At 37.5% G+C, this 27,567-nt stretch overlaps 3 protein-coding genes and 1 pseudogene across 5 annotated transcripts; 2 read left to right on the top strand and 2 right to left on the bottom strand.

The window, feature by feature from the left end:
* The first annotated feature begins 181 nt into the window (after positions 1-181).
* LOC120419589 (30 kDa salivary gland allergen Aed a 3-like) lies at positions 182-4,864 on the top strand. Its single transcript, XM_039582330.2, has 2 exons — positions 182-705; positions 761-4,864. The coding sequence occupies exons 1-2, from the start codon at positions 232-234 to the stop codon at positions 956-958; spliced, it is 672 nt and encodes a 223-aa protein (XP_039438264.1). The 5' UTR covers positions 182-231; the 3' UTR covers positions 959-4,864.
* LOC120419185 (poly(A) polymerase type 3-like) lies at positions 1,015-27,567 on the bottom strand. Of its 3 annotated transcripts, none has more exons than XR_005605671.2 (7): positions 27,372-27,567; positions 17,137-17,727; positions 11,859-12,758; positions 11,062-11,789; positions 10,739-10,999; positions 10,100-10,508; positions 1,015-5,404 (listed from the first exon to the last, which is right to left on the bottom strand). XR_005605671.2 is itself a non-coding variant. In XM_039581859.2 (6 exons), the coding sequence occupies exons 3-6, from the start codon at positions 12,589-12,591 to the stop codon at positions 10,242-10,244; spliced, it is 1,989 nt and encodes a 662-aa protein (XP_039437793.1). In that variant the 5' UTR covers positions 12,592-12,758; positions 17,137-17,724; positions 27,372-27,567; the 3' UTR covers positions 10,019-10,241. The 3 variants fall into 3 exon arrangements, 1 of the variants encoding a protein (XP_039437793.1); XR_005605669.2 differs by having other exon boundaries at positions 17,137-17,724; XM_039581859.2 differs by lacking the exon at positions 1,015-5,404 and having other exon boundaries at positions 10,019-10,508; positions 17,137-17,724.
* LOC120419221 (origin recognition complex subunit 5-like) lies at positions 20,505-22,691 on the top strand (annotated as a pseudogene).
* Positions 22,607-23,264, bottom strand: LOC128092299 (uncharacterized). The gene has a single exon (XM_052710257.1). It carries the CDS (start codon positions 23,127-23,129, stop codon positions 22,776-22,778), a length of 354 nt encoding a protein of 117 aa, XP_052566217.1. The 5' UTR covers positions 23,130-23,264; the 3' UTR covers positions 22,607-22,775.

Raw genomic sequence — 27,567 nt, 5'->3', positions numbered from 1 at the left:
TTTTATGGGCCATACTGTAAATAATAAAATTATTTGCGATGAAGTAGGTACACCTCGGCGATCAAGTAACGGTATTGACTCAACAGGTGCTTATTGACGAAAGCTTGCCAGCAGTGGACACGTGAGCAAATCACAACCGATTAAAAATCACAATGATTAGTATAAAAAGAAATACCCAGGTGAAAAATAATATCACTTTTAATTAAAATCAGTTCAAAAAGATCGTTAAAAATGAAGCTCGTCTGGCCAACACTGCTCGCCCTATTTCTTCTCATCGGAACCTTGGCCAACGCCGAATCCACGGAGGAGACCCTCCCCTCAACAGAATCCGAACCGTCTTCAGCTACCATAGAGGACGACCAACCAGAAAAGCCAACCGAAAATCCCGAACCGTCATCCCCAGCTTCGCAAGATGACGACCAGCCAAAAGAGCCTACCGAGGACGGGGGAGAGTCCTCTGAGCCTGACGACGATGACTCCGAGAAGCCATCGAAAAAGGGCGAAAAAGTGCCAGGTGCCGGGAAGGGACCGTCCCAGAAGGGAAGCTATGCCGCGACCTACCAGGAAATTGTCAAAATTCTTGACTCCGTCGACTTTAAATCGATCGAAGATCTGCACCTGCAGCGGATGCTGGAGAATGCCTTCCAGGCGAGGGTTCGCAACCCCGTTCTGGAGCAAACCGGTCAAATTGCGGACTTTGGTGCGGTGAGTTTGGTGAGGTTAATTTTAGTTTTTGTTTAATGAGTTAAAATTTCAACAGATTAAGAGCTGCTTTGGGAAACTAACCGGAGAGGTGAAGAAGCTCATCAACGCCGCCAAGAAGCAGTTTAAAACGTGCAAAACGGGGGGTGGAAATTCGTCCGGTTGCACCGATCAGCAGGAGAACGCCTTCGCGGATGGCGTCATCAACCTGGCCACGACCCTGCAGGGTTGCATCTCGAGTAAGCGGAAGGATTGAGAAGGGGTATTTCACAAAGGTCTTAAAACTAACGAAAACGAAATAAAACAAATCGATTGTTTTGTTTTCTTTCTGGCGAAACGTGGATAAATATACCTTTATTGAAACTCTTTCTCCGAAATTTGATTTTGGGTCGTTACATCGAATCTTACACAGGTTGGTTGTTAAGAAGTTTCACTTTGTCACAGGAAGCAGGGTGGACCAAAAGGGCTCAACTTTTGTTTTATTTCTTTTTTTTGTTTTCTTTTTTTTGCGGTGAGCTTCCTCTGTGGTTCCCTGTTCTTGTGTTTTTCTTTATGTTTTTTTTTGTTTCATTTATTTGGGACTTGTTTTCTTTTGCTGCCTTCCCTTTAATTATGTTTTTTTTATGAATTGTTTTTCATCTAAATTTTATCAATGTTTGAATGATCTTTTTTATTAGAGAATTTTCGATAAGTATTCCTTTTCTTCAAATATATTTAGCAAGGTTGTTAATCGATAGAATTATCGTCGATAATATTATCGTCTAACGAAAACGATAATCGTTGTCGTTGGGACGATAACGATAATATATCGTTAGGCTGGTACAAATATTTTTAAAAGTTTTTGTCACCCCCCCCCCTTCAAAATTGGCCCGAAAAATCAGGGGGCAAAAAAATATTTTTACAGTAAACTTCAAAATTTCAATGAAAATTCAAGTGCAACCAGCTGAAATCAAATTAAAATACATTCTTCTGCGTTTAAAATCATTTTTAGCATGTTTGGGTTTATTAAAAAATCTTAAGATTTTTTGAAAATTTTCGATGCAAAATCTTTTTTTTCGATACAATTTTTGTTTTTGTCAGATCTTAGATTTTTTGAAAACTAATGATTGCAAAACAACTGAACTAGTGTAAAATGGATTTTAAAACACCTTTTTCATTTAAATGTGAAGACTATGGCTTGTTATTTAAATTTTTATATTTTTTTATTTTTTTGCCCCCCCCCCCTTGACCTCGGTCAGGGCCGAGGGACAAAAACTTTTTTAAATATTTGCATCGGCCTTATCGTTATTCCGATAACTCTATCGGCGATAATTTTATCGACGATAACGGACGATAACTTATATTTCTAGATTAAATTTTCAAAACAACCTATCCCTCATGGGTTTCCTATGCAGATAGGGCCTTTTGAAAATTTAATCGAGATTTATTATATTTCTAGAATTGACTAAAACCAACCAAATCATGTTGAATGTTCATGCTTCTTCTAAGTAATTATTTTTTTGATATGGTAACCACTGACGACGTCAGTGTGGTAACTTTCAAAATATAAATACTACAAAAAATCACAAAATACCGTATGAAATTACTCAAATTATTATAATTTACAATACGGGTATCAAACGATTCGGAATTTTGCATGTATTTTCACTGTTTTAGAATTTTTTGAATGAAATACTAAAATTTTCATAAAATACCGTATTTTTTTAAAGTACTCAAATTTTCATGATTTGCAATATGGGTATCAAACGATTTCAAATTTTGCATGTATTTTCACTGTTTTAGATTTTTTTGAATGAAATACTCAAATTTTCACAAAATACTGTATTTTCTCGAAAATACTAAAAAAATTATAATTCGCAATATGGGTATCAAACGATTCGAAATTTTGCATGTATTTTAACTGTTTTAGAGTTTTTTGAATGAAATACTCAAATTTTCACAAAATACCGTATTTTTTTTAAAGTACTCAAATTTTCATGATTTGCAATATGGGTATCAAACGATTCGAAATTTTGCATGCATTTTCACTGTTTTAGAGTTTTTTGAATGAAATACTCAAATTTTCACAAAATACCGTATTTTCTCGAAAATACTAAAAAAATTAAAATTTGCAAGATGAGTATCAAACGATTCGAAATTTTGCATGTATTTTAACTGTTTTAGAGTTTTTTGAATGAAATACTAAAATTTTCACAAAATACCGTATTTTCTCGAAAATACTCAAATTTTTATAATTCGCAATATGGGTATCAAACGATTCGAAATTTTGCATGCATTTTCACTGTTTTAGAGTTTTTTGAATGAAACACTAAAATTTTCTCAAAATACCGTATTTCCTCGAAAATAATAAAAATTTTATAATTCGCAATATGGGTATCAAACGATTCGAAATTGTGCATGCATTTTCACTGTTTTAGAATTTTTGAATGAAATACTAAAATTTTCACAAAATACCGTATTTTCTCGAAAATACTCAAATTTTTATAATTCGCAATATGGGTATCAAACGATTCGAAATTTTGCATGTATTTTAACTGTTTTAGAGTTTTTTGAATAAAATACTAAAATTTTCACAAAATACTGTATTTTTTCAAAAATACTCATATTTTTATAATTTGCAATATGAGTATCAAACGATTCTTAATTTTGCATGTATTTTCACTGTTTTAGAGTTTTTTGAATGAAATACTCAAATTTTCACAAAATACCGTATTTTCTCGAAAATACTCAATTTTTATAATTCGCAATATGGGTATCAAACGATTCGAAATTTTGCATGCATTTTCACTGTTTTAGAGTTTTTTGAATGAAATACTCAAATTTTCACAAAATACCGTATTTTCTCGAAAATACTCAAATTTTTATAATTCGCAATATGGGTATCAAACGATTCGAAATTTTGCATGTATTTTAACTGTTTTAGAGTTTTTTGAATGAAATACTAAAATTTTCACAAAATACCGTATTTTTTTAAAGTACTCAAATTTTCATGATTTGCAATATGGGTATCAAACGAAGCGAAATTTTACCTGCTTTTTCATTCAAAAAACTCTAAAACAGTTAAAATACATGCAAAATTTCGAATCGTTTGATAACCATATTGCGAATCATAAAAATTTGAGTATTTTCGAGAAAATACGGTATTATGTGAAAATTTTAGTATTTCATTCAAAAAACTCTTAAACAGTAAAAAACATGCAAAAATTTCGAATCGTTTGATACCCATATTGCAAATTAGAAAAATGTTAGTATTTTCAAAAAATACGGTATTCTGTGATTTTTTTGTTAGTATTTATACTTTGAAACTTACCATATTATCAAAAAAAAATTACTAAGAGGAAGCTTGAAAATTCAACATAAGTTGGTTGGTTTTAGTCAATTTTAGAAATATATTAAATATAAGTTATCGTCCGTTTTCGATGATCAAATTAGCGCCGATAGAATTATCGGAATAACGATAACGATAGAACTATCGTTATCGTTATCGAACCTCGATTATTTTATCGTTAACAACCTTGATATTTAGATGCTTTTGTCATTTGATCCATTTCACGGTAAAAATTTAAATTTCACAGACATTTTAATGATTTCATTTTTAAAGTTGTTACTCTCTTCAATGAATTACTTTTTCCCGTCTCTGCATTTTTTATTTAAGTAAATTAATATAAGTTCAATTACAGATGTTTCTCCCTCGAATTCTTCTCTCAGCTCGGCATTTCTCTACTGCAAGTAATTTTACTTGCCCCCCAGTTTGTGTGTGTGTGGAAAATAGCCATAGTGAATGGTGTGTTTTACTATTTACAAATATGTTGTTACGTAAAATATGCTCTTCTTTCTCTTCTCCCTCGCCAAAAAGGGGGCTTTGCTTTTCCTTCCAATCGGAAACTCTACGCGTGAAAATGTACCACTAACAAATAATCTGCTAAACATTCAACTGTCTCTGCGTATTTTTTTTTGTTTCTGTTCTAGTATTTTTTTCCTCTTCCAGCAAATCTTCAATAATTCAGTAATTCTGATTTTCTTTTCAAACTGTGTCTTCACAAAACTACGAATGATTGCACTTTTTGATCGCAACTATAGTGTCGAAAGTAGTTTTCTTCTTCCTCTGTCTGTTTGGTTGGTGAATTTTGTAAGTGTGTGTGAAAAAAAAGTGTGTGTTAGCTGTTTAAACAAAAAATCATAATCCAGCTCTTTCTCGTGTTTATATAAAAATGAGAACAATAGCTGAGCGCGCGCGAGCGCACTTAAATGGCTCACTTTCTTGCTGGAAAGTGAGACTTTATGAAACTAAAACAAAAATTATGATTGTTATTATGTGTGTGTAGTGTGTTTTTAGTATAAATAAAAGGTAGTATAAATCTTACTGTCTTACGAAACAAAAACTCCTGACGGGCTGATCCTACCAAAAGTTATGCTTGAGTTGATATTTTTTGTAACTATTTACAGAATGTTCTTTTTTCACATTTATGATAAGTTTTTTTTTGTCAATCTCTTTTTTTTTCTCTCTTCAATGTGTGTTAAGATTTTACTTTGTTTGTTTAAATCCCTTACGCTGCTACCTCGTCAATTTCCCAAATCGTCCGTTTGAATATTTAGAGTTCGATTTCTTCACTTTCTTACCTCTTCTGCACATAATAATCATATGTTTCAATTGTGTTCTGGGGTTCTTTCTCGGGAGCAAGTCGATCATCCATCTACGATGCTGTGGAAAGAAGAAAATGTGATTTGCGGGGTTAGCACAAGTGTGGCTGTTATTTCTACGTGACGAGTGGACAAGCGAATGAATGTGTGTTTGTGTTTGACTGACTCAGCTTTAGTTCTGATTTGAGAGAGAGGTAAAAGCTGTTCATACTTAACTGATCAAAGCGCTGCTGGTATCCTTGACTAATGTGTTTACGCTTAAACCAATTCGACATAAACTTTGAAAAACATTTGCAACGGCCTATTTTTTTTACTAAAAGAAATTCTCTGCCAACTCACGCGAAATCGGAAAAGGTTGTTCCGACTCCTTTTCAGTTTACGTGAAAATTTACAGGGTGGTTACAACTTTCCCAAAATCGAATCTACGAAAACCGTGCCGAGTTTTTTTCAAATTCGCGAAAACCGCGCCATACATTTTCTCGCGAAATTTCAAGACAGTTCAGGTTTTTTTTAAATACCAAATAACTATAAGATTTAAAATCACATTTATCAAAACAGTTAGAAAAAGAATTCTTATAGTTCATTTGTAATAACTATTTTATAAATCTTTACGAATTATGTTTTACTTACAGAAATTGAAATTTGTGAAATAGATTTGGGGATTACATAGAAAACTGCAATAAAGTTAAGATTTCGAATACAAATATGTTTCAACTGGTTAAGTTTTTCTTAACATTTATATTTGAAAAAAACATGTACTGGGTTGGTCAGTAATGCTTTTTACAAAAAGTTGATTGGCCAAAGTATTTTATGATTTATACTAACAGTGATTCTTCAAAACTTCAGATTGAAAATGTGTAAAATAAACTGTTTACGTCAAATGTTTTTGTACCATTGTTTCTTTTCCCTTGACTTTTAAAATACAAACAATCAATTTTGTTTTATTTTTAAATATAATGCATTTAAAACGGAGTTTCAGAATATAAAATGTTACAATTTAGCTGAAATTTATTTTTTTTAAATATCGCCTATTGCTATTTAAACAAAGTTTTAAGCATATAATATATCGAAACTATGGAACCTAAACAACTAAATTTGTCCTTTGATTTAAAAAAATAAATGTCACAAAGAATTCGAAAATGAAGTCCGATTTCTGATTCAATCTGATTTTAATTTCAAATATAAATCATAATCCTTTTATTTAATTCAAATAAGCTTAAAAACGCTCGTCGATTAGAAAAAAAATTTGCGACCAATGCTTCGATTTTTTGAAAAAGTGAGTATTGATCAAAAAAATCATAACTCAGTCAAAGATTTTCTGCACAACCTGGAAATTTCTGAAAAGTTGGCATTTGATGTCCTCTAAAACATAACAAAAAATGAAAAACAATAAAAATAGTGTTTTTTGCAAATCAAGTTTTAGTGACTAAAAGTTAAATAAAAAATCACCAAAATTTTTTTTACCGTGTAACATTTTTTCCAGTGTAGTCCGTATTCATACCTACAACTTTGCCGAAGACACCAAATCGATCAAAAAATTCCTTCGAAAGATACAGATTTTTGAATTTGCATACATCATTTTTGTATGAACAGCTGCCAAATTTGTATGGAAAATTATATGGACAAACTAATGATGCAAAATGGCTTCTTTTAGCATACCGAAGGCACCACAAAAGTTTCAGCCGGATTAAAAAATACAAAAATTGAAATTGAAGAAAAATGACCGATTTTGTAGAGAATTGCTGTTAGGTAGAAATAATAGCAAAAATTAAGCATACCCTTTTAATGAACTGAGCCTCAAACTCACTTTGCACTTAGAAACATTCTATCTCGGGATTTGAATTCATGACGTTGGATAAAGAATCTGAGTGACTAACATCTGATTCTAGCAGACGAAATTTTGAAATTGGAGGAATAAGGCTGTTGCAAATATTTTACAATGCTTTTGTCAACCCCACCCATGAAATTCGGTTCGAAAAATAAGAGCAAACAATATTTTACAAAAAACTTCAAACTTTCAATGAAAATTTAAGTGCAATCAGCTGAAATCAATTTCAAACGTTTTAAAAAAAAAATCCATTATTGCCTAATTGGGTCCTAAAATTAAGCTTAAATTTCTGATATTATTGTTCAATACGATAAAACATACTTTTTTGAGTACTCCGACCCTTTGTACGAAAAAAAAAATAACTTGGCGGCCCTTCTTGAAAATTTTTTGTCTTGTCAATATTTGTTTTGCATGAAAATGAAAAAAAAGTGATCAGGAATGGTTTTAATCGTGTTTTTTTTACCGTTGTACATAAAAATTTACATAGTGCTTTACTGCCCATGTTCGCATAAATGTCCCATCTAATCTAATCTAATCTAATCTAACCCTAGCGCAGCCAGTCTTTCGAGGGCATTGGGACATTCATGCGATCATGGGCAGTTTAGGACCCTATTATTGGAAAATAATTTAAAGATAAGTGGTTCAGATTTTTTTATTTTATTAAATTTCTATGAAAACACATGTACATTCAACTAAATACTATTTTTCCAATATCTTAAACAATAATATCAATAAATCTTATGGAAAACTGTCATTTTCTGTTTTCTAATATTTTAATATAGAAAACATCTATTTTGATACTTGTAAGAAAAAAATACGTAGTTTAATTTTTAAATAACATATTTTGTACATTTGGCCCGCAAGCACTTTTGAACTTTAAAATTTTGCCCGGCAATCAGAAACTTTGAGCACTCCTGTTTTAAAGCATATCACAAATTTTGAATTGATAGCCAGAAACAAATTAATAGCCTTAGTTAAGTATTTAAAAAATATGAGATTTGGTGTTATTTTACTGCATCTCATATCTTAATATAAATCCAGAAAAAAACATAACTTCATAAAATGTTCCCAAATGAAGTTTGAACGATTAATACTCAATAATTCAACAAATTTGCAGTTGTTCATAAACGCATTTCAAACCATGTAGACATTTTAATGACAACTTATTTATGCTTTATTTTTATTTTTGTACAAACTACATGTAGTGGAAATTATGTTATGTTAGGTTGGTTAAAGATTTTGTTCTTTTTTCTTCCAAATTATTTTGCGAATCTGTTGATAGAAACTTGCTTGCTCACTTTCTATTGAGCTGTTTATTACTTTACTTCAGTTAAAAACGCTTCTTTAAAGCAACATGCCGTTCTCCAATTTATAACAGCTAAATAGGTTTTACAAAAATATTTGAGCGAACACTCCAACTCGTCTTGGAATCATGAAACAGCTAAGCGCATTCGTACCATAGAGCGCTCAATGAAAATCTACCCCGCACTGAAAATTCTCCTAAGCAGCCGCGAACCTGTCCGGATTTCTCCATGCACGAGTTTCCATACAACGCATCCAAAAAAAAAATACACTGAAAGCCCTCTAATCTGTACACGCTGGACGGTATGAATGTGTGACATCAGGGTGTGCATGAAAGCTTTTGGCCGAGCCGAGACGCGAGCAGGGAGAGAACAAAATTGGGAGTTTTCTCTCTTCTCTTTCAACTTAGCAGCGTGTACAGATTAGAGGGCTTTCAGTGTATTTTTTTTTTTTTGGATGCGTTGTATGGAAACTCGTGCATGGAGAAATCCGAACAGGTTGGCGGCTGCTTGGGAGAATTTTCAGTGCGCGGTAGATATTCATTGAGCGCTCTATGGTACGAATGCGCTTAGCTGTTTCATGATTCCAAGACGAGTTGGTGTGTTCGCTCAAATATTTTAATGAACATATTTTAATTCTTACTTAATATTCGAAATCAAAATGATCACCTGTCCTATGAACAGGTTGAAAAAGTAGACGGCGACGCAAAACATATTTTCGAAAAAAAAATCTATTTTTCAAAAAAATCAAAATTGTTGTCCACAGTTATCGGTGGCTAACAAAAAATGCAGGTTTTTGTCCCCAAAAACTTATCAAAAATTTAAAAAAAATCAAAAATTATGGAAAATTAAAAAATAATAATTTTGAGAATTAGATTTTTTTGAAAAAAAGTGAATTAAAATCGGCATTTCTTTTCCATTGTACCTTTTTTTTCTGAACAGTCCTCATCAATACCTACAATTTTGCCGAAGACACCGAACCGATCAGAAAATTCCTTCAAAAGATATTTACATATTTTCGAATATTTACGTACCATTGTTATATGGACCGCTGCCAAAATTGTATGGAGCCTTGTATAGGTGAAAAAAAAAGACATAAAATGTGTTCTTTAATCATACATAAAATAAGAATGCACGAAATACGCCTAATTCGTAGAGAATTGTTCTACTTTGAAACTTTGTACAACTAAATTCCTTATGTCTGAACGACTGGGCCATGGGAAATAGTTTTCTGCAAGATGTGACATAATCCAATAAATTACATTGATTTCTTTAAAAAGACTCTACCCCAAACCCAAACCCTTAGTCGACTTTCGAATTTGAGAATTTTCCAACACACATGAAACGCAACACACAAAACAGCAAATGATACACAGCTTGGTTTACAATTTTACATTTTCATTATTTTTTATTAAGAAATGTATCAGTCAGATTCATCGCTTGTACAAAGGTCTTTTGTCTAAAAAGTTCAGCTGCGACACCGGAAGAGACGTACCAATTTCGTATATTTTTTTTTTTGTTTTCATCTTTTTTTTTTTCTTTTTGGTACGCTCACCAGTGCCACTCAACTGATTAATAAAAGAAGAAAGAGAGAGAGATAGATAGCCAGAGTTGCATTATCACTTACATTGAACTTCGGCAAACTGTACCCGGCTCGTGGTGGTGTTCGGGTAGCTGCTGCTGCTGCCGCTTCCGGTACCGCCTCCTCCTCCTCCACCGCCCCCGTTGGCGGTATGGTTCACCTTTCGGAACGGATTCGGCGGGGGCCGTCAGGAGCAGACCACTTCCGGAGCCGGTGCTGGCGCCGGAGTCGCCGTCGTCGTCGTCGAGTTGGGCACCTGGTTCATCTCCGACGAAGACTCGTCCAGGGTTAGCACGGCGGAGGCGGCGGCATCAGCACTTTCGGCACCGACGACGGCTTCGCCGTCACCGTTGGCCGGCGCCTCGGCGGATGGTGTGGGCGCGGGTGCCGTCGTCGTGGTCGTCGAGATGGACGACTGCTGCGACGAGGAGGAATTCGACAGCGAATGGTCGAACTGAAACGAGAAACCGACACACACACATTTCCGGGGGATGGTGGTGGCCAAATGGCGCGAGTGCCCTCGGGGGCAGATTGTTTGGGAGAGGGGGAGGAGAGGAGGGAAAAAATGGGGGCGGGTGTCAAAAATAACGATAAAAAAGGGGGGCAGGAAGGAACGTGATGAAAACGAGAGAGAGAAAGAGAATAAAAAAAAAGAGGGGGTTTGGGTTTTCACGGTTCACTCACGGAATCGTTCCTTCCTTTTTTGCTGGCGACAGCCGCCTGGAGCGCCTCCGAGGACTGTCGCTTGCGAAGGGTCGTTCCGCCGCTGGTGTTGTTGCCCGCTGCGGCACCGCCGCTCGTGTTGAGCGCCGTCGAGCCCAGTCCCGAATCGGAATTTTTGCGCTCCCGCTTGAGCAGGTTCGGGTCGAGGTACTGGTTGAGCTGCTTCCGCCGGACGTGCCGCGCCTCGATCTTCATGCCGTCCTTGAGGACCTTGATGTGCACCTAAAAGAGAGAAAGGTCGGTTAGTGACGCGTTTATTTGGCCTGTAGAATCGCTCAACTCACCGCATGTTTGTGCACGGCATCGGTAAAGTTCTGGATGCTTTCGGTCAGGTCCACGTTCAGGTTCTCTGACCGCTCAAACTCCAGCCCGATGAACCAGAGCGAGCAGAGTGTCGTCTTTCCGCCCTCGCCGCCGTCGTCTTTCTGATTTTGCTCCTGCTGCTCGAAGCACTTCGGATTGACGTGGGCCAGGTTGATGTGCAGATTTCGCTCCAGGTTCTGGATCAGGTAGCGGATCTTGGACTCGACCAGTCCGCACCACTCGAGGTGGTCGTCGGCGTTGTTCGAGGTCACCAGCAGTACGATAAAGTGGCGATACTTGAAGAAGAAGCTGGGCGCCTCAAACAGCTTGTCCCAGCCGGCCTTGCCGAGCATGATTTCGTCCGTGATCTGCATGCCGCGGTTGAACTCGTTCAGCATGACCTTCCGCGTCGAGCTGGACACGTTGAAGGTCGAGTTTTGCTGCGGATACGCCGGCGTGATGATCGGCATCAGGTGGAACCGGTCCTGCACGTTCACCCGCGGATCCCACACTTGAAAGCCCAGATTCACGGTGTCCGGCTGCTTCAGCAACACCGGCTGGGGCCACTTCCAGCGCGAAAACACCAGAAAGAACTTGTGCACCAGCGTGGCCGCGACGGCATTCGGGTAGAGCTGGCACGTCCTCGCCACCAGCATAGCCCACGACACACCTCCAAAGTAACCCAACGAGTTGGAGTAGATTCCATGCTCTGCAAAAGAAGAAGAACCCAAAATTAACAAAATCCCCAAAACTCCACCAACCAAAGCTCAACACTCACTCTTCGCCCACAGCTTGATCGAGCGCAGCGCCAGCCGAAAGTTGTCAATGTTCGGCACCAGCCGCAGGATCTCGTCCGTGACGCGGCACCCGTTCAGACTGCGCACCGACTTGGGGTCCAGATTCTTCAGCAGCATATCGTCGCGCAGGTCAAAGTTGTCCGGAATCTCCTTGAGCGCCAACCGCGCAAACAGCAAATCAATCTCGATCCCGTCAAAGTTCATCTTCACGACCGGCACGAACGCCTCCTCGACGGCGCGGCACTCCGTCACCTCGGGCTGCTTCTTCAGCAGCTCGAAGAACGACCCAAAGTAGTCCTGCCGTTCGATGTTGCGCGGCGCCACGCACAGCGCGTCAATATCGGCCCCCTTGTGGTGCACGCCCAGCCGGTACGACCCGAACGTGTAGATCTTCCCGCCGAGCTTCTCGGCCAGCGCCTCCGGCATGTTCTTCGAGATGGACACATCGCGCACCCACTGCTTGACCAGCGTGTTCAGCTTGGACAGAATCTCCATCCGGTGGTTCAGCTCGGACTCGTCCTCGAACACGTTGTACGGCTCGAGCGCCTTCTGCAGCTCCACCGTCTTGGTGTGATCTTCCGGCTTCGGTTCCGCCAAGCTGATGGCCGAAGTCATGCCCAGAGTTTTGTTGCTGCCAGCCGATGCTGCTGCTGCGGCCGCCGTCGCCGAAGCGCCACCTCCTCCTCCTCCCGATCCATTACTTGAACTCCACATGGCTGCTGCAGGCTGCTGATTCGCGGCCACGAACCCACGGAGCGATTCCGGAAGGATTGGACGGCCAGTGATAAAGTGCTGCCTTATAGTAGTAGTAGTTGTAGTAGATTTGCCTTGGTTTGACCGCACCGCGCGCCGGTTGACCTCAGACTCATCGGTGGTATTCGCTGCGGGAGGATGAATGGTCATTGTTAGAGTGTGACTTATGGAGCGGTAGCAGTTTTTGAGAGTGTTGCATTGCGGTGGTTAACAACGGTGTTTTATACCAAGCGATAGGTAGATCAAACATCGGTAAGTTTCTCTGAATCCAGGCAGAATCCTTTCAACAAGATCAAACATGAAATTGGCAGTTATATTTTGAACTAAAGAATATAGCGACGATGTTTCCAGGCAAAAATAACTTTAATATAAATTGGTTCAAATTTAAGTTTTCGCTGTCCGTCAGAGCTGAAATGTATTGTTGGACACTTTTTTTTTTTTTATTTCAGACCTTATTTTTGACTTCTTTACCAATTGCTCACACAAAAAAAAGTTTGGGGCGTGGACAATCGTATATTTTGGACTATTTAAAAAAAAAAACATAGAAACCCACATTTCGCCAAAACACCTTACGTAGGTACCTTTTTAAAACTAGCTTATAGCCATAAGAATCATTTTCCCATCATTAACTAAAAAAATATTTAAAACAAAAAAGCAGGCATGAAAGGGTTAAGGTAGGCGCCTTCCTCACATTACTGAGGAAAGGCTATAAAAGATTGTAAAAAGGGTGGTTTTTGTAAGAAACGTAACGAGTCCAATACAATTAAGATCTGACAACCCTATCAAAAGTAATGAGCACTTAAATGTTCATTATACACTTTTATGAAGCCGAATCTCAGATATTTTGATGAAAACGTTGTCCTTATCAATCTTGCGACCCATCGTTAGATGGGTAATCAAAAGACCTTTCCAATGAATGCAACAGGATGACTATCTGACAACCCTATCCCTATGTGAGGAAGGCACCAACCACCTTAACCCTCTACAACCCAACCCCGCCTTTAGCCGGGCTTCGATTTAAAAAATTACCGAAAATCCATTTTTCAACCAATTTTTATCTTTAAAAAGCATTGAAAAGAAGAACTCTTAAAATTTTAGAAAATTTATGGGTTGGAAGTTTAACTTGTTTTATGTGACTTTGCCAATGTTTTTAAAAATGTCATTTTTTAGAGGTCAACATTACCATTGTTTTTTACTAACATTTCTTATATTTTAAATAAAAAGAAGTATTTATGCAGTAATTTTTCTAGTGCCCCAGACTATGCCTCTACGCGTTTTTTAATAATTTAAATGACGATGGTGCCATTCTATAGCAAAAAATGTGAAAAACATGCAAAAAATTGGAAAAGTGACTGTAAAAACGTGAAAAAATTAGATAGGCAAAATGTAATTGTATTAGGTGGTAGAATAGGCTAAATACTACCAAGAACAAACATAAACTAAACATGATAAATGCAAATTAAAATACTAAAAATAAAACAATAAAAACATAAAACAAGAGAAGTTAAGTTTTTCGTAGAACAAAAGTTGCTAAAAATGACCTCCTGAACACGGGAAAAATAAATATTTTCGAAAAAAAAAAATTTGGGCAGTAGAGGGTTAAGGTTATTTGAAGTCCTTGAATAACAAAATTTCTGCGCAGGCTCAACTCGAGGGGAAGCTTGTTATTTAGGGTCCCCAGAAACACGTGCAGTGATCCGGGGAGCCGAAAAGATACAGGATCATTTTTGAAGTTCATTATTTTTTGGCTAAATTTAAAAACATGCACAAAAATTAACATGTATCTTTTCTGGATCAATTCCTAGCGCTTTGTGATGTTCTATAAAGTTGCTCTCCGGATCAAAATCTAGGGAAAAAAATATAAGACGGGAAAATTTTATTGGGGTTTAGAAAAAAAAATCTAAAGGATGAGCTAAAAATTGAAAAATAAATAAATTAAATTTATTAGAATTCCATTCTGACTTGAGGTCAAAACTGGACCCACTAAACCAAATGAACTCAAACTTTCAGGCTAGCTTCTAAATAAGAGCAGGGGGGGCAGAATGTGCCACCCTTGGTTTTGGCCTTTAGAATGGATTTAGACTAACTATAAGGCAAGGGTCTTATAAAGGACATCAAATAACATCACCATACCGAAAACCACATTTTCGAATTATGAGCAAAAAAGTAAATTTATTGACAAAGCTACGCGAATGATGTTTATTTCGAGGTTCTTAAATAGGCTTCCTGAAAATTTCACCAAACATTTAATGTTACATTATTTGAAAAAGTTTGTTCATCGTTTATAATGTTACCAAAAGGTATACCAAGGTAAACAAACAACAACGGAACCTTCAAATCATTTAGAGGCTTGGTTGTGGAAGTGTTAAATTAAAATCCACTTGGGTCCAGAATGGGACACCCTTTTTTAGCCTAAAAAAACAATCAAAAGTTATGAAATTTGAGTTAAAAGGATTATTTTACTCCTGGTAGCTTCACAAATCACGTTTAACGCAACATTAGTTGATTTTTTAAAAAGTTTAGAAATTGAATTTAAGAGCCATGGTTTCAATATTTGAATGAAAAAAGTCCTTTAAAATGCATTATACATCTGTCCAGTTGTCTTGCGATCATTAGTTTCCATAAAAAATCAAAATATTTTTAATTCAGCCCAAATATGCTAAATATGATTTTGAATGCAGAAAATGAATTTTAAATTGTCTTCAATTGATTTGACTGCTATTTTTATTAAAATTTAGAAGTTTTTTGAAAAAAGAATTGTTTGCCCCCTGATTTTTCGGACCAATTTTGAAAGGAGGGGCGACATAAACTTTGAAAAATATTTGCAACTGCCAAAGTTTAAGAGTATAAATAGTCAAAATTGTTCACAAAATACCGTTATTTTTCGCAAGTACAAAATTTACAAAATTTTCAATATGGTTATCAAACGAAACGAGAATCGGTATGCGTTTTCACTTTTAAGGAGTTTTTTGTTTTGAAAATACTAAAATGTTCACAAAATACCGTATTTTTAAAAAAAACAAAATTTGCAATATGGGTATCAAATGAAACGGAATTTGGAATGTTTTTACCTTATATTAATTTTTTTTTAAATACTGAAATTTTCACAAAATACCGTATTTTCCGAAAGTACTGATTTTTTTTAAATTTGCAATATGGATACCACACCAAACCAAATTTTGTATGCATTTTCACTTTGTTGGATTTTTAAAAATAAAAATAAAATACCCAAATTTTCAAAATTTGCAATATGGCTATCAAACGAAACGACATTTTGAATGCTTTTTTTTATTACAGCTTTATTTTGAAAATATTTATTTTTATAAATACCATTATTCAAATAAAAAAATTTAAAATATGCAATGTGCATTTATATTTTGTTTGCTTCATATAAAATTTTGCTTCGTTTGATACCCATGATATTTCAAATTATTGATATTTTAGAATTTAAAAAAAACGACATTTTGTGAAACAAATTTGTGGTTTACAACAAATCTGATATTTTGTGAAAATTTTTATGATTAACAAAAAAATAACGTGAGAATGCATTCAAAATTTTGCTTCCTTTGCGAATTTTGAAAATTTGAGATTTTTCGTAAAATACGGTATTTTGTGAAGGTTTTTAGGTATTTTAAAAAAAACTATAAAAAAGTGAAAAAGCATACAAAATTTCACTTCGTTTGATACCCATATAGCAAGTTATGAAAATTTGAGTACTTTCGGAAAATACGATATTTTGTGAACAATTTTGAGATTTGATACTTGGGTATTACATTTTCAAAAAATATACTTAGTAAAAGTATTGAAAATTTAACATAATTAAGTCGATTTTAGAAAGATTAAAATTAAAAGAGTTATCCTCTATTATCAGCGATAAGATTATGGAACGAAGTGTGTTCGGGGTCGTGCATAAACAGGCCTTCAAATTTGTTTTTTTTTATCCCCACACAAGTTTAGCAAAATTATTTCCGCTTCGAGGATGCATGCATTCATTTTTGCAAAATAGTTAACTATCGACACAACTCAATGCTTTAAAATGTTTCCAAAATGCAGAGCATCTGCAAGCAAAACGAGCGCTTCCCTAACACCGACGAGAAGGTCAAATACCTTAAATGCCTAATATTGGCCACCGAAAAAACGCTTCCCTAACATGGATGTGAACTTCACGTACCTAGCATGCCTACATTTTTGGAGCAAATCTTGCGTTTATCAAACGCATAATTGAATTCTTAGCACCTCTCGATGAACTAAACTGACGTGGACTACGTTATTAAATGCCATTCCGGTTATGTCAAGGTAAAACTGATTTGATTTTTATGTGTGGTTTTGGTTCTAACTCAAGGGAAAGTGAAATGGTTTGTACACTTTCCCCTGAGTCATGTAAACAATTTACACCTTATTCTGATGCTATTAATCCGCTGCAAACTCTCCCAAAACCAGCCCCACAACAGAACGTACATGTCATGTAATGGCACCACACACAATATGCACAATCATCACACTCACCCTAGCCTGGCTTCGTCGTCGTTGAACCCTGTTCGAGCGAAGGTTCTTTGTTTTGCAGGTTAATATTCCGCTAGATTCCCGTGCTTACACCTGGAACCACACCGCACGCTTACACACACTTCCGGGGTCTTATCGTTGCACGAAATTACGTTCAAGCAAATTGGAAAAAAAATGTTCAAGAAGAAAGAAAAAAAGGCTCCAAAACACTATTCAGCAAATTTTCACCACCACAACAATCATTGTTGTTGCTGCTGCTACTGCTTCGGTTGGCCGTTTTTCGGGGCGAAACTTTCGACTGGCGACTTCACTACACTTTTGCTTCGCAAACCAAAACGACACATTTGAATGCCACCTTCCTTGCTTGCTTCTGCTTTCTGCCTTTTTTTTCGCCTTTTGCGACGACTTGTTTTCCTCATATATTCACGGCGTGTTGTTACCACTTTCTTCGCAGAGCACAAGCACTTTACTTATTTACGCCAAGCTTTTTGTTACTGTTTGGGTTTTGCTCACTTCAACAAACTATAAACCAACTTTTAGTCGTTTTGTATGTTTCACTTTTCTTCGAACGCGCCACCGGTTTTGTCACTGCTGCTGGTTTTTCGGGGCCAGGTTTCCATTCCGTTACGTAGTTTGTAGGTTTGCCAGCGATCAGGTTACCGCGATGAGAGAAACATGAAAAAGAGAAAGAGAAGGAAAATGAATACATAAAAATCGTGAACAATTTTGGTATAGTTGACCCTTTCAAAGCCAAATGTTTTGTTTATTGATTTTATCTATTGCAAAAGTACAGTTTGAGTAGATTTTGGAAACCAGATGTAAAAAAATAAATTTTCAGAGAGGGCCCTCAAGTTCTTTTTTTTTGTAATTACCAACTTTTCCAGAGCCTCTTACATGTAATAGAAATTTCTTACTCAAAGGATTGTTCCTAGAAATTTACTAAAACCAAGTATGCCAACCAGTAGAGCAGCTTTTTGTGAAAATTTCTGATTAATTTGACTTTTACCAAAAGTCATCCCTATTCCGTTCACAAGCATTTTTCAAACATATTTCCAAAATCTATTCTGGTCACACGAGAATGCACTGGAGCCCACGCAATTTCTATTATCAGCCGAGTTCTTTTTTTCCTTCAGCGCACTTGTGTATTTGCCATGGGCTACCAGTTCATATCATTTGTAAACAACTTTTAGGTAAAAGTAGTATTTTCATAGGAAGTCTTCTGGCACCACTGGCCTTATTTACCTCTCGCTCAATGTGTGTAGATTAGATAAGTTAAGGCGGGGTTTCCAGCTGTTAAAATAGTTAGTTAGCACGAATCCCGGATTTTATATATGACAATTTAAAAAAAGTGATAGTTTGACCATTTTTATGAGATTTTTTAGCATGCCAAGCTGAACCGAAAAACGCCTTTAAAAACATCCGGTAAAATTTGGGCTTTGAGAACGTTAGCGCAAGTGGCGGCTTTCGTTAAGCGATTGAGCTCTCATATTGTGTGCGTAACTAAAATGATGAAAAATAGTGCGTCAAAATTAAATTTAAATTAAATTTCAAGCTCAACTTGCCAAACGTCAAAAAACAAAAACAAACCAAAATGACCGCGGGGTCAATGGATGCAAAAATCAAGCGTCCTTGTTCAGCAACCGACTACAGGTTCCTTTCACCATTGTAACCGATTTGAGCACGAAACTAATTTATTTTATGAATCTATTTTTTTTTTTTTGACTAAGTTTATCAAACAAACAGTAACATCTAAATTTAAACAACAACAAGGCTCATACAAAGCCGATATGTAATAGAGTTTATTTGCAACGATTATGGTCAGCGTAGAATTAAAATTATGTTTCATCTAGTCACTTTGCTTGAATATTTGAAAAACGATTCCAACTATAGTTTGACAATATTTTTTTAAGATTAATATTTTGAAATGATAAACTTATATTTTTTACAAAAGTTAAACTGTTTTGCGAGTACGGGTAAATAATTATACATAAAACTTGATTTTCAGTTATCTGAAAACATAGATATCGAACCATTCGTTTTGAATTAAAAAAATTGATTAACTTTTTTTTCGTATTGAAAATATGAAGAAAAAAAATTGCAAAGAATTTAATTCTAGACATTTAGGTATAAGTCATTATCAATATGTTCAAAGGATTTGTCTCTTCAAACATGGATTTTTCAATTAAAACATTGATTCAAAAAATTAAATATCAAAATATACAAAATAAGAATGAGAACTTGGTAAAACAAATTTTTTAGCCTAGATTAAATAATTTGAATTTATTTGAATGAATAATAACTGTAATCATGTTTAAAGCGTTCTTTGATAAAATAAATAAAATTATGTATAAAACTTAAATTCAGTTATCTTTAACTTTTTGCCATCCCTTTTTTAATTTTCAGTTAAATCCAAATATCAAAATCTTTATGCTTGGTAATTTTAAACATAAACATTGAAGTAGTTTTGTTAAGCTGGTAGTTATTTCTAGGGTTAGTGAAATTTTACGATTTCGCGGACAGCGTGAAATACGCGAAATTTGGCTTTTTCCGCGATATCCCGTGAAATTTTATGTTTTTGTGAAACTGTAACGACTTTCCTCAAAATATTTATCAAACTTAAATAGGAATAAAAATAATCTTAAGAACTATTGTTGAATTAAGCGAACTTGTTCAATTACTGGTTAGTTAATTTTGACGATTTCGTGAAATTCTTGAAAATTATCAATTTCCTCTAATATTTTTTTTTTCAAATAAGATCATATTAGTTTTCAATTGAAAAGCTTGATATTTGAAGAATTGTTTAGATTTTTAGTTTTTATAGAAAATAACTAAATTTAGTAATACATTTTCATTCGCTGTAGTAAAACTTTTATTACTTTTTAAAAAAGAAATTAAAAGAATCAAGCATTGTTTTATTCAAAATAAAATGAAGAATATTTTTATATTTCAATAATCACCTTTAAAAAAACATTTCTTCTCACATTTTTTCTAAGTCCTGTTTTATTTTATCGTTATTTGATTATTTGGGTTAATGATTGAAGTGAAAGTAAAAAAAATACCACCTTTTTTGTTTTCTGTTCTAATTTTGAATTTCGATTTCGTTACAAATCATATAATTTTTGCCTATTGATTTTAAATTTAGTTTTTGAAAAAAGAGATGAAAGCCTTAAAAATTATTTTGAATTGGCTAAATGTCGCAGAAAATTCAAACTATTTTACTCATTTCAAGCAAATCAGCGAAAACTTTTTAGCTATATTAGTCGAATATTGAAAAAGCAGTTCAATAAATGAGAATCCCTACATTTTTTCCCAAAATTAAAAAGTGCCCATCCATAAACTAGGTTGAAACATTTTCGAAAATTGATATTTCTAGAGTAAATTTTCAAAAGGTCCTATGCGACAAAAGTAAACAAACTGAGTTATTTATTGCATGAAATTCTGCAAGCCGAAAACTACACTTTCCGCTGATCCAATTTATTAAAAGCCTTTTATTTTTTCAGTTATTGATAAAATACAAAACAACCTAAAACGATTCTCAATAAATTCTACACCAAATAATTATAGATCGTTTTACCACGTGGGAGTCCTATGTGCATTTGGGTCAAACGTGCACATAGAACCTTAGCAATTCAACTTATGATCCATTTATATCATTTTTCAATTATCATGCATATACGCTCATATCAAAATTACCAAGGTGCATGATTTTTAGTTAATTTGTTAAGTCGTTTTTTATGAAACTCTGAAACAAAAATATTTTGCAATCTTCATGTTTGTCCAGTCCTTGCGCAACGTGTAGTCATCAGCTGATCGAGAATATGAAATGTTTCAATGCTTGCAGTGCGAGAGAGAGAAACCGTTAGGAGAGAACATCGACCAATCAGCGCTCTCGTACGCATCTGTCAGATAGGTTCATGGAAAATCATCCTATCCGACAAGGTAAACAATCTTGCACATAGGAATTTTCATGTTTGCGGCATTTCAGTTGTTTTAATTTGCTTTTTTGGTTTTAAAAGTGGTTTAATCTTATCATAAGCCGAATACTTGTGTCCAGGTAAGTTTTTCCTAGAAAATAATGCGATGACTGCGTTTTGGCAGCTGATAATTAAATTTAAAAAAGTGTTTCTTGCGTTTAATTTCATATTTCATTCCAGATGTGTGGCGCCCGGGATTGGACGGCATCGTGCGAAAGGACGCCGTAGGGACGAGGATTCGCCGAAGGCCATCCTGAACCGGCTGACCGGTCACGTCCCGTGTGCGGCCAACGGGTACGCCTCGCTGGCCAGCGTCGACTCCATGAAGGACTTTGTGGTCCAGCTGGCGCGACTGTCGCCCTCGCGAAGCTACATCGTCGTGCTGGAGAACGCCGAACGGGTGCGCGACATGGACCACAACGTGCTGCCAATGTTGCTGCGACTGCCGGAGGTGACCGGGCTGAACGTGTGCGTGGTGCTCGTGTGGGATTTGCCGTTTGAAAAGTACTCTGTCAGGACGGGGCTCGCGCCGGTAGTGAAGCTGTTTGTGGCCGAGTACAGCAAGAAGGACATTCTGGTGATTCTGATGAACGATTTCGAGGCGGTGCGGGAGCAATTGAGGATTGAGTTGGAGTAAGGGTTATTTTGGATGTTTTTGGGCGGTTTGTGATACTGATTGGTTGTACTTTTTAGGTCCTACAAGCATGCAACTTGTCGGAGGAGGAAATTGACAAGCGTCTGAAGATTGTGGAGATGCTGACGCCCGATTTCTACGAAAACTACCTCAACATCTTCCTGAACGTGTTCTTCAAGGTGTGTCGCGACTTGAAGGAGCTGCAGCTGGTTGCGCTCGAGTGCTTCCACAAGTACTGCGAACCGGTGCTGGACGGGACGATTGCCGCGGACGACGTGACCCGGCTTTGGCGGAATATTTCTAAAACCATGAAACTTGCCCTCGGGACAATCTTCATGCGCATGGGGAACGTCAACCAGGAGATGCTACGTCCCATCACCGTCGACGGCCAGACTTCTTCGGAATCCGTCGAGTAGATGCAAACGATGAAGCGGCTGGCGCAAAACCTGGAACTGCCCTTCTACGCCAAGTTCCTGCTGATTGCGGCGTACCTCGCGAGTCACAACGCCGCCAAGGAGGACAAACGACTGTTTATGAAATATCACGGCAAGCAGAAGAAGCGCCTCCAGTCGGTCAACGCAAAGGCCAAGGTGTCGGAGAAGATGGCCACCCAGCTGGGACCGAAGGCGTTCACCATCGACCGGCTGTTGGCCATCTTTTACGCCATTCTGGACGAGAAGGTCGGCCTGACGTGCAACTTGCTGGCGCAAATCTCAACGCTTATTCATCTCAAGTTCCTGAACTTTGCCTCCGGCGAGGGAACCATCATGGACGGCAGCGCGCGACTTCAGTGCACCGTACGAATGAACTTTATCGTGCACATCGGCAAGATGGTCGGCTTTAACGTGAGACAATACCTGTGCGATTTCTTCTAAGCTTGCGCTTGCGTGTGTTTGTATTTATTAAACTCAACTTGTTACTATTTTCAATAAATATTGCGGTAAATCCGAGATGTGAATCGTTTCGCTGAGGGTGGTGACGCGGTACCGCACCTGAAAGAGGCCATTCTGGAGACACTGGTCGCGCAGCAGCATTCAGTACGGGACGGCTATCGAGTCGAGGTGGTGCAGCTGTTTGGCCAGGGAACGACCGCCGTTACGCTCGGAGCAGTCGAGCACGGGAAGGTTCGCTTTGCGCAGCACGTTGCACAGGTGTTTGGCCTGGTCACGCAACTCCGGCAACAGGGCGGGGTCTGGAAAGCGAGAAAGACAGTTACAACTCAAATCAGAAACAAGAACGCAGTACTTACTGTCGGAAAGACACACGATGCCACACTTGAACGGCGTCAGCTTGCGGTGAACCCTCACGCTTGCATCGCCGCCACTTTCAAACGCATCCAGCACGATCTGCAGCGTGGCTACTTCGACGCACTGACGCAGCCGCAGCATACTGGGCCGAATCCTTTTACTGCTGGTTCGGCCCACCTTGATTCGAAAGTCTCCCAGGTCTTCCTCGAGGGCGGCGGCGTCCGCCGGAAAGAGTTCCAGCTGTTCCAGCGTGAGTTCCTCTCCGCCAAGGCGACTCTTGATGGCGACGGATTAAACGCGCGTGTCCGCGTCCTCGCGGGGTTCCGAAATGATGAACCGGCCCGGATCGCACACGTACCGCATCCACCAAATCTTGCGCTGACGTTGGACCTTGTACATGAACTCGCTGGAGGTCGACGGGTTGATCAGGTATCGGCAGGAGAGCGTGTGACCTTGGTCCAGATTAAGGGTCAAGGAATCATTCAAGGGAACCTTCCCGTTCGCAAATCGCTCCTCAATAAATCCTTTCTCAATAATTATTGATTCTATGTTCCCAAATCTATTTCTTTTTCTGTTATATTTAGTAACTACCGAAATAAAATTTTTACATCTTTTTAAACTAACAATACCAAATTTGGCAAAAAAAGTGTTGGTCAAACTTAACACTTAATCTTCTTCGGGGGGAACCACCGGAGCTGGAACGCTTACGATGCCGCAGACAGTCCTCCGTAACACTCGCGATCGATTCTCGCCTGCTAATTGCTCCACTGTGCGGATACCGATCCGAGGACGACGAAGAGTGGGACAGCTTTCGGTGGCGTTCCTTACGGTGGTGCTTCGAGGACAGCGAACTCGACGATTTACCCGACGAAGATCTGTGCTTGTACCGATGACGGTCCTTTTCCCTGGATCGCGGATCGAGTGCCGATTCCGGCCTTTATTTTCGTACCACTCGCCATTCGACCGGTGCTTGTCCTTCTTACTACTGATGCAACTTCCATCACTACTGACGACGAGTGAGTCTCTACCCACTGGACTGCCACAGCGAACCGCCTTCAGGACACCTAAAACCAAAATTCCTAATTAACTCGAATCACGCAATCCAACAAATTCAACTTACCAGCGACAGCCAAGTGGTTGCTTGCTCATTTTCTTTTTACACTCCTGCAGTCCCCAGCTCGTCTTCTCGTTCCGGCCAGCACCTGAACTCTAATTTATCACTCTGCAACAAGAATCTAGCCCCACATTGGAAAATAATCTAAAAATCATTCAAAAGCTTGAACAATATTAAAAGTTCTATCCGCACCCAGGCAAAGAATGTTTACATTGTCGTATAGGTTGATTTGTCAGCACCTATCTGACAGATGCAGACGAGAGCGCTGATTGGTTGTTTTTCTGTCCTAACGGTTTCTCTCTTTCGCACTGGAAGCATTGAAACATTTCATGCTATCAATCAGCTGTTACCTACACGTTGCGTGAGGATTGGGTGATCATATTTATTTGAAAAAAGTTGTTATTTTTAAATCAGGATTTAAATTTAATCTTGAAAAGTCCAATGTGCAATACTACACGAGTTTGGTTCAATGTGTTAAGTCCTATGTGCAAAATTTGACCTATAAAACGTGTCCTATGTGCACTCATAGGTCGTATGAAACAAATTTCTTCAGAAATCAGTTTAAACTAGACTTTTGATTATTCCTGTTAAATACACTTAAAAAGCATCATGCTAGGTCCATTTGGGCGTTTTTAGAATTGAAAAAAACTCAACCGTGTTTAAATGGGATTTAAAAATGTTCCACAAAACTTCGACGTGAAATTTCTCAGAATGAGGATTTTGCAGATAGGACCTTTTGAAAATTTACTCTAGATTTGATAGCGTTGAAAATTAACACCTACACGGTTTTTTTTTTTTTTTTTATTTATATTTATTCAGTTTTTCTTTTCCATGTACATTCATTCAGTTAAAATATTATTGAGTGTCCAATCACAATCGATGACTTTTCACCTCAATTTTAAATACTAGCAACTTTCATTTATTCATGAAATATTTAGCTTTCGCTATTCAGTGATTTCAAATGTAGGAGGTCCTACATGTACAAAAGGGAAAAGGGATACCTTAAAACTAACTTTTAAACTATATAAAGAGCGGATCAATGCAGCTGAAGACTGCAATGATTTTTGTCGAAATGCATCAATTATCTTATTGGACATAACATCCAAAGTGTCAACTTCGGCTAATTGATGAAGTTCACTGGTGCTGAACCAGGGAGGAAGTTTCAGAATCATTTTCAGAATTTTGTTCTGAATCCTCTGAAGTTTTTTCTTCCTGGTTAAGCAACAGCTTGTCCAGATCGGCACAGCATAAAGCATGGCAGGTCTGAAAATTTGTTTATAAATTAACAGTTTATTCTTGAGACAAAGTCTAGAATTCCTGTTTATAAGTGGATACAAACATTTAATATATTTGTTACATTTAACCTGGATACTTTCAATGTGATCCTTGTAAGTAAGGTTTTTGTCAAAAGCAAGTCCAAGATATTTCACTTGATCCTCCCACTTTAAATTTACCTCATTCATCTTTATAATGTGATGACTTTTTGGTTTAAGAAAATCAGCCCTTGGTTTGTGAGGGAAAATAATAAGTTGAGTTTTTGCAGCATTTGGAGTAATTTTCCATTCTTTCAAATAAGAATTGAAAATATCCAAGCTTTTTTGTAATCTTCTTGTGATGACACGAAGGCTTCTACCTTTGGCGGAGATGCTTGTATCATCAGCAAAAAGTGATTTCTGACATCCTGGGGGCAAATCAGGCAAGTCAGAAGTAAAAATATTGTATAAAATTGGACCCAAAATGCTTCCTTGAGGGACGCCGGCACGTACAGGTAGTTGATCAGATTTGCTATTCTGATAACATACCTGCAGAGTACGATCCGTCAAATAATTTTGAATAATTTTCACGATATAAATCGGAAAATTAAACCTTTTTAATTTCGCAATCAAACCTTTATGCCAAACACTGTCAAATGCTTTTTCTATGTCTAGAAGAGCAGCGCCAGTAGAATAGCCCTCAGATTTGTTGCTTCGAATCAAATTTGAAACTCTCAACAACTGATGAGTAGTTGAATGCCCAAGGCGAAATCCAAACTGCTCATCAGCGAAAATTGAATTTTCATTAATGTGTGTCATCATTCTATTAAGAATTATTCTTTCGAATAATTTACTAATAGATGAAAGCAAACTAATGGGCCGATAGCTTGAAGCTTCGGCAGGATTTTTGTCCGGTTTCAAAATCGGAACTACTTTGGCATTTTTCCAACTACTGGGAAAATATGCCAAATCAAAACATTTGTTGCAAATTTTGACCAAGCTACTTAAAGTTGCTTCTGGTAATTTTTTAATTAAAATGTAAAAAATGCCATCCTCACCAGGGGCTTTCATATTTTTAAATTTTTTGATAATAGATTTTATTTCACTCAGATCCGTATTAAAAACTTCATCTGATGAAAATTCTTGATCAACAATATTCTGAAATTCTATTGAAATTTGATCTTCAATAGGACTCAAAACATTTAAGTTGAAATTATGAGCACTCTCAAACTGCTCGAAATCAAGAGTATTGTTTTTTTTTCTAGAGTAAATTTTTCGCTACTCGCATGTTTGTCCAAACACTGAGGAGAAGGACGCGGAGGCAATCTACTTTATTGCTGGCCTTGGCAGGGTTATTGAATCTACACCCCATCGAACCACACCGCCTGCTTGCAAAACGGCAAACGTTTCACGAAGCAAAAACCAACCGCACAAAGAGAGGCACCGTCAGGCGACGTAAAGTAAAGTAAACCGCGAGTTGCAGCCCCATCTTCTTCCTCAAAGTAGGCTTCGAAACTTCACATACAAACACACACACACTTGCGCGCACACACATATGCAAACAGATTGTAATGCACTTTGGATTATGTGCCGCCGTGTAACGTGTGCTTTTCCTTAACCAAGGTAGGCCGTGGGAATCGTTTTCCAGTCGATTCTCGTCTGGGGGATTCACGCAACATTTGCCTGGAAAAACACCAGCAATAACAAAAATGATGCATTTTTCACCCCAAACGGTGGGGACTGTAACAAGGGGGTGGTGTAACAACCTTCCCAACCCTGCAAAGAACAAGCCCCATGAAAACCTTTGGCAACCACACAAGATTCGCAGGAAACCTTGCAAATTGCACCACTTCCGGAGCGAAAACCGTCATCCTTAGCAAGGCTTTTGCTGGTCGTCAATCCAGTTCACACAAGCAAAGGAAAAAAAACTCATTCCGGAACCACTTTCGCGACGCACTTTTTTCCCCAGCCCAAACAACACTCCCTCCTGATCCGCACAGGCCCAACGACACTCACCTTTCGGTCGCACCGTTTCGACGGCCCTCGCCGGACCACTTTCTCACCGGAGCCACACACTCGGAACGCGAAAATCCCGGCCAAATTCCCGTTTTTTCCCCTCTGACGCGGACGACGACGAACGGACGAGCCTGGACCAGAAAGCAAAGATGGCCGCGCACACAAAAACAGCACTCGCCTCCTCTCTCTGATGAAG

This window comes from Culex pipiens, chromosome 3, assembly GCF_016801865.2.
Source record: "Culex pipiens pallens isolate TS chromosome 3, TS_CPP_V2, whole genome shotgun sequence".
NCBI lineage: Eukaryota > Metazoa > Arthropoda > Insecta > Diptera > Culicidae > Culex > Culex pipiens.
The sequence above is the reverse complement of the archived record's forward strand: the minus strand, read 5'-3'. Positions and strand labels throughout refer to the sequence as shown.